Source organism: Sinocyclocheilus rhinocerous, unplaced genomic scaffold (genome assembly GCF_001515625.1).
Source record: "Sinocyclocheilus rhinocerous isolate Xijiao unplaced genomic scaffold, SAMN03320098_v1.1 scaffold551, whole genome shotgun sequence".
Lineage (NCBI taxonomy): Eukaryota > Metazoa > Chordata > Actinopteri > Cypriniformes > Cyprinidae > Sinocyclocheilus > Sinocyclocheilus rhinocerous.
Genome location: NW_015624564.1, coordinates 236,036 through 244,000, shown reverse-complemented (window position 1 = coordinate 244,000; position 7,965 = coordinate 236,036). Strand labels below are relative to the sequence as shown.

Below are 7,965 nucleotides of genomic sequence, written 5' to 3'. Positions count from 1 at the left end.
CGTCGCACACCTGGGACAGCGAGCCACAAAACAGCTCTCTGGCTGCTCTCTCCTCCCCCTCCATGCTGGGATTTCTTCAGTTCATCATCATAAAACAGATTTGCTTGACTTCTAAATGTTGCACACTGACACAGCATTTAAAAGGGTGACTGCATAGAAAACAGGATTATCCTTGCTCTTTTGAAATAAAACAGTCCAGCATGTTTACAGAAGCTGGAAAATGGTAGATGACAAGTAATATGGACATGAACTTTTCTTATTTACCATCAAGATTTTAGGTTAAAAATTACAGTGGGGTTGGAAAATGCTTCTTTTTTGTGTATTTTTCTTAATTAGAGCTATTTTCATTACATGTTATATTATTAAAAAATATTTTTATTAAAAAGTTTTTTATTAACAATAAAATGTTTTTTATTTTATAAATACAAGATTGTTAAATAATTTTCATGCAGTGTTTTTTATAAAATGCAATATTTTACACACACACACACACATACACACACACACACAAATATTAATGTATTATTTAATTTATTATTAATAATGATAATAATGTATTAATATTACATTTATATTTGTATGAAAATGTTTAATTATTTAAATTATTATAAATGTGACTTTCATTACAGGGAAAAGAGCAGCCTGGACACTTTGTTAAATATCTTCTTTTTCTGTTCCACGTCAAATGGGTTTGTAACAACATACGAGCGTGTAAATTATGACAGATTTTCATTTTTTGGGTGGACTGTCGTTTTAAAGTAGAACAAAAACTGCCTGTTTAATTCTAAGGGTCAGATAGAGGGTGGATTTTCCTTCCTCCCCAAATCATTTATATCATCTGTGCTAACAGCCTGTCAAGATCTTGTAATTTCAGAAGTCATAATGTCACTAACATATCCGTCTAAACATACAAAAATCTCTCACAATGGATATAACTATGTGCCCTCTATTTGGCCCTCCTAGACAATCCATCATGTTGAGTGACGTGCAGTGCTCATATATTACTGCTGTCTAACTCTTTGTCTCTAGACGCAAGGTGCACCATGACGACATATATAAGAATAATAATATGGCCTTTTAGTATACCAGTGCAGTTATGAGATGAGACCATGTGGCCATATATATGCGACACTAGCTTTAAACACAGATGTCTGCAGAATAGAGTCAAAACTACATTAAACTAATACAATATTTGGTGGGAAATAACATAGGGCGGAACTTACTGTAAGCATATCCATCGGGATTTGATTAGAACATGGATGTTATTCTCTGATATCATTGGTTAACATGACTTTTTCTGCCTGCAGGTCTTTTGTTACATCAACATAAAAGATCATGGTCACATATAGTCAATTTTAATGTTATGGTGTCAACATACTGACCCATCAATGCATGTTGCTCAGCTTGTTGTGCACGATTATTGCATGTTATTCCAGAAAAGCAAAAACATTTGTTTAAAAAGAAATTATCAAAAAAAGTTTATATTGTATTAATTTTAAATCTTTGTGTTAAACATCAGATTTAAAAAGCAGATTAACTTTCAATTTCAGTGAATTAGCATTGAGCAGCTTGTTAAATATCCCTTTTCATAGTCCAAAATAATCTTTCATAAAGTTAAAACTTACTCAGACTCTAAAACAACTTTTCCTTTGGGTTGACATCATCAAGGCCGCTTATGTTTTAATCACCTGATTCCATTCTCGTATGTAACAGCCACTTTTCACAATCCCATCAATTACCAATAAAAAAAATATCAAGTCCAATCCAACAATTTCATCTAATCAAATACCCTCTTTCACTTGGAATTACATGACATTACACAAGTAAAATTGGTCCAGGAAGACTTTAAGGATGTGATATCTCTCTCTACTCCCCTGTAGTGTATGACGTGAAGACACAAGGGTCTCAGAGGGGATGCGTGGATAAAGAAAGAATGACTTGTTGGAATCTGGTTCGACGGGTGGTTGGGGTCAACAACGTCACTGCCAGCTAAACTTAAAATATTCTCGGTACACAAAACCACACACATTCCAAACCACACAATGTTCCTGCTGTTCTCGTCTTTTGTTTTTTTCCCCCCTCTCTTCCCAGTTCTACTTACCCAAGACAGTAGGAGCAGATTGCACTTGAGCGTGCCACAGTAGCCCACCATAGCCACGATGATTAGAAAACAGCACACGGCGATGACGACAGGATGGACGACGGGGGAGTATGTGAGAACGGCTGCCTCCTCCAGTCTGAGGGAAAGAGAGAGAGGAAGAGTCATTTCTTGGCAGGCCTTTTGTTTATTTATCCGTCCATCCTGCTCACTTGTCTCTTCCTCCTCTCATAGGGCAGCATATTTGAGTAATACACCAGTTGCAAATAAACTGTGATTATACTCTGTAGGAATGCAAGCTCTCTCTCTCTTCTTGTTTCTTGCGGTCTCTACTTCTGTTTGGCTTTCTTTTGCTTCTGTTCTCTAAGATGCAACACTGTTTTCACTATGGGAGGACATGGGTAAGCTACAGTTTAAAGGAATATTTTGGGTTCAGTACACATTATGCTGAATCGACATCTTTTGTGGCATAATGTTACATACCACAATTGTAATGTTTACAGTGAGACACTTACAGTGGAACTGAGGCCTATCTGTAAGCATTAAAATACTCACGGTTTCAATAGTATAGCCACAAAATGTGAATAATATGCAAGTAAATATGATTTTACTGTGGAGAAAAAAAAAAGTTTCTGTGTAAACTTATATCCACTTGCCATGACAACACAACACCATGAACCCTAAAGTGACTGTAAAATTATATAAACAGGTTTACTTTAAGTTAACAGAACAATATAAGTGTTATTTAGATAATTAGAAGCTGCATATCTCTTGTTTTAAAACTTCCAAAAATGGGTCCCATTCACTTCCATAAGTGAGTAAGTGTGTCACCACAACACCTATTTTTCATTTTTTTAATTAAAAAATTTATCATTATTAGTTTCCATAAATAATTGCTGTCTGTTGAGCGTAACTTATACTAGTTCATATTATGTTTCATTCTGCAGAGATGACATATTTTGTATATTTCTTAATTTGTCATGAAAACTAGCATTAAACAAAACTTTTTATTAAAGATTTTATTTTTATTGAATTAATCAAAATGTTTTTTATCTTAATACTTTTTAAATAAAAATTATTTTGAAACATTTTTTAATATTTTTTGCATGCCTTTTTCTTATTTAATGGAATTTTTATAATATATAATTTATGAATGAAAAATGCATGTACAACATGTTAATAATATATAAATAATATGTATTAATATTAAAATTATATATTTTATTACATAATAAAAATGTTAGAATTGCTGTTAAGCTTAAATTATACTGAATATTTCTTTAAGTTAAATATCTAATTGAGGATCACACACGAGTATAAATCTGAAATATTCTACTCTAGTTGATATCCTATAATTTTTCATTCTGCAGAGATGAGATTTTTACAGTCCTGGAAGGAGGGCTGATACAGCACGTTACTGCAATGCAACCTGTGTACAATCAGGTTTGAACACAATTTTCTCTGTTGTCCCATTCATGTGAGCCACAGAGGCCCCAATAACGACTCTGAATTATAATACACACCTTGGTGATGAATTGCTTTTTGTCAACACTAATTCGATATCACTCGCCTCCAGGATAATATTGATACTTTTGGGAGTTTTCCTTCAGTTTTGCGGAGTTTTCCTTTAATGCTTGAGAGGATTTGTAAAGAAAACTCTACACAATTACAAAACATACACAAATGAATGGATCTCAACCCAGGCCCTGTCTCAACTGGCGACTTAATGCATTTATCTGATTTCTTCTACAGAACTGCACACCTCATTCAAGCTTGTAATTACTTCATAAGCTCGAGGCAATTTGATCCAGACTGGCTGAAAAGTGGGAAAACAGTAATTAGACCTTTACATGGACCGCTGCCCCGAATGAAAGGATTTTACGTCTCACACCTGTCCGTCCGCTACCACTCACCTGGTGTCGGTGGTTAAGGTGAGCACATTGTTCAGGTGATCCCTGAGGCAGGCGGACACTCCCAGCACACACAGGGCCATAAGCTTGGAAAAACAGAAGAAAACATCGTACTTAAGCTACAATTAAACATGGATATACTTATTTTTGACAAAGATACTACAAGCACACATTTCATAGTACAAGAAAACATTTTCCGAAAATATTTCCCCCAAAAAAGTGTGATTTTTCTTTTAATATGTGTTTCGAGTTTTAATTTAAATGTATTTATTATATATTTTATTAACACTTTAACATTAATGCATTAACAATGAGCATACATTTATACATGTTTACATACAAAATACATTTGTTACAGTATTTATTTTAATACTTTTAAACTTTTACTTTATACTTTTTTTATACTTCATATATATTAATACTATAAATACTTTTATAAATGACTGTTAATAAACACTGTTAAATCTTCATTTGCACACATATATTACATATATTAATATATATATATATATATATTATATATATATATATATATATATATATATATATATATATATATATATATATATATATATATATATATATATATATATACACACACATATATACGTCAGATACAACTTTTGAGTTTTATAATTTATCAGTAAATGCTGAAATTATATCAATAAAAGTGTTTTTCATTGTTAACAACTAATGTAGTTCACTAATGTTAACAACAAATGTAACCTTATTGTAAAGTGTTCATTTATACATAAAGACTTTCATTTAATTTAATTTATATTTCATTTATTATTTACTATTTAAAATTAGAGTTGAAACATCATGAACTACACCTTTATTTCATGCAGCCACTAAAAAAAATCATTCCGAAAATATTTCCCCCAAAAAAGTGTGATTTTTCTTTTAATATGTGTTTCGAGTTTTAATTTAAATGTATTTATTATATATTTTATTAACACTTTAACATTAATGCATTAACAATGAGCATACATTTATACATGTTTACATACAAAATACATTTGTTACAGTATTTATTTTAATACTTTTAAACTTTTACTTTATACTTTTTTTATACTTCATATATATTAATACTATAAATACTTTTATAAATGACTGTTAATAAACACTGTTAAATCTTCATTTGCACACATATATTACATATATTAATATATATATATATATATATTACATATATATATATATATATATATATATGTAATATGTAATTGCACAATACTACGTTGTGACCATAAAACACTTTTATAAAAAAAATCACATTTGGACCAGCTGGTAAATCCAAAATTGTTTGATAATGTAATGCAATAAAATTCATGCATTTTAGTTGTGGCTTAAAGTCTTTGGAGATTTTAGGGACAGAAAAAAGGTCAAAATAATACAAGACTAAGTACCTTTAAGGTTCTAATTTGTAGCATTAAAGAGTAAGTTCAAAGATGTACCTTTTGTACCTGCCCCTTTGGAAAAAAAAATTCTGAATGTATATTAAAAAACAAGTAAGCATAACATGTGTACATGGTTGGCTTGGAAACCTATTTAGGTACTGTGCTATGTTTGACATGCTGCAATATTAGTGGCATGGGTTTAGTTTGCCCTATGCAGGCATTCTTGTCTAAAAACAGACCCTGGTGCTTATCACATTTAATTCCCTAAAAATAGCGCCAAGCAGAATGTGAGCTGTGCGCCATTCGAACATAGCTGGGATTCAGGCTGTCCTCTACATAATGATAACATAGGATGGGGTGGGAGGGAACACAGATTGCGCGTGTGTCGGAGAGTGAGTGGCTGTTGCGCGTCTTGGAGAGCGCAGAGCGCACAGCAGCACAGTTCCATGTAACGTGAGCGCTCGCCGGGCCACCTGCTCCGACTTGGACTCGTCTTACCCAAAAGAGAAAGTTGAGCGCGTAGAGCAGACAGCGCAGACACTTCACCGAATCCTCCCGGGCCATTCTGAGTGCACCAACTGCTCGCCAAAAGACGTCATTTTAACTTCTGCCACCATGGCACCATAACCGCTGAGGAGAAAAGTCAGTTTGAAAACTGCGTAAAGCATTTTTAAAAACTTTCACAATCATACATCTTGTTTGAGATGTCAAGTGGAACACATAGCTGCTGCAGAAAACAGTCTACGGGGTTGCTGGTCTTAGTTAGTCTCCCGGCTTGGTCAGACTGAACTGTTGGTTCATTTTAAAGTGGTTTTGGACACCTTGTCAACCAGCTAAACGAGCTAAAAATCAGCTTCAGACCATCTTAAATCATCTAAGAGACCACCAAAGAACAGCTGAAGACCAGCTTTGCCAAGCTGGAGACCAGCTAAGTGCATCTTAAACCAGTTAAGACCATCTGAAGACCAGTTTGGCCATTATCTTAAAGCTGGTTTAAGATGTTTTTGGAGAGATTTTTAAAATCATACCATGTCATAAGTCCTTTTGCGTGCTCAGCGCGCATCCAGAATGTCTTGATATAGTGTTATAAATATCCGTAGGATGTTTAAGAAGCAACATGTGATTTTTAAAAAGAGCAACAGGTCGTAACTTTCTCCTCTTGAAGGGTGATTGAATTGATCACTCAGTACATATTTCACACCAACCAAAATCCTTGGAGGATGGAAAAAGAAAAACGTACGTTTGGAAGGCACTACACTGACGATCCCTTTATATTTTGTCCAGCATGAAGTTGCAGGAAACACCTAAAAAACTTAGTTGCGCCTGCATGTAAAATCATATTAATATTCCTAACCGAGCTGCGCGCGAATCGGGCGTTTTCGCTGCGATCCATTCACTGCCACTGTCATTCCAGGCGTACAATATATACTGCAGTCAGGGCCAGCTGTGTGCACCTCGCCTTTCACAAGTGTTGTGTTTAACTTGTGCTTGTAAGAGACTTTCACTCCAAACGCGCGCGTGTCATCTGGAGCAGCTGTGCCTCCGGGTCCTAAACGCAAACTCTGGGAATCGGAACCATCCCGATTATGGCAAGCCGTTTTAACATGTAGGCCTATTGATATATTCCTATGAACTATAAACTAGTGTCTTTGTGCGTTTATATCTCACAATTCAGACTTTTTTTCTCGAAATTCTGATATATAGACTCACAAATGCAAAAAAAGAGTCAGAATTGTGAGATAAAAAGTTGCAATATGGTTTAGATATCAACCATTCACTTAAGACTAGTGAATATTTTAATTGCTAGAAGTTTACTGGTAACTATTCAACAGTTAGTATTTTTGTCCAGCTGCTAGTAGATAGGCTAGTATCCAGCTTTACTAATAATAAATGCTAGTACCGAGTAGCACACTCACTGATGCTCCAGAAGGAAACACGATGCATTAAGAGCCTGGGGGTGAAAACTTTTAGAATTTTAAGATGATGGTAAATGTAACTTATTTTGTCTTCTGGGAAACGTAGGTATCTTCTGGGTCGCCGTGATTTTGCCAAGTAAGACATATTCCTGGATCAACATCTTTTGTTGATCCTGGATCAACATTTCTGTCAAAAAATACAGACTTAACCCAATCCCTACCCCTATAAACCTAACCTTACCCATAATTTATTCCTAAAATCAGAGGGAAATGATAGCTGATTAACAAGGGTGTAGAAGCATCCAATCCTGATTGTAAGCCTAAAACTGACATTTCCTAGAAAGTTATCTCTCAATTCTGATTGGTTGATTGGAATGATGTTCCTGGATCAACAAGGATGTTAATCCAGGAACATGTTGTACTTGGTCAAATCACGCTCACCGTATCTTCTGTAGGGCAGTACTAAATGAAAAAATATATAGAGAGATTTTTTAAAGTCGACTTTTATGTGATGAAAGTGGAGTCTAAGCCGACTAGTCGCTGATGACGTCATTAATTAACAAATAAGTCTGGAGCTGTGACAAACACCTTGTGCACAGCTATGGCATATGACACAACGCTGCCCACATGGCTATTGCTTC

At 34.4% G+C, this 7,965-nt stretch overlaps 1 protein-coding gene across 1 annotated transcript in view; it reads right to left on the bottom strand.

Annotated features, from left to right (window-relative positions):
- Window positions 1-6,873, bottom strand: part of LOC107744106 (tetraspanin-12-like) — a 15,695-nt gene extending 8,822 nt beyond the window's left edge. Inside the window, exons 1-4 of the mRNA XM_016557602.1 lie at window positions 6,645-6,873; window positions 5,907-6,038; window positions 4,012-4,094; window positions 2,102-2,237 (exon numbers count right to left, since the gene is read on the bottom strand). Of these exons, the coding sequence (XP_016413088.1) occupies window positions 2,102-2,237; window positions 4,012-4,094; window positions 5,907-5,972 (285 nt within the window). The 5' untranslated portion in view covers window positions 5,973-6,038; window positions 6,645-6,873. The remainder of the gene's footprint in view (window positions 1-2,101; window positions 2,238-4,011; window positions 4,095-5,906; window positions 6,039-6,644) is intronic.
- Window positions 6,874-7,965: the final 1,092 nt, after the last annotated feature.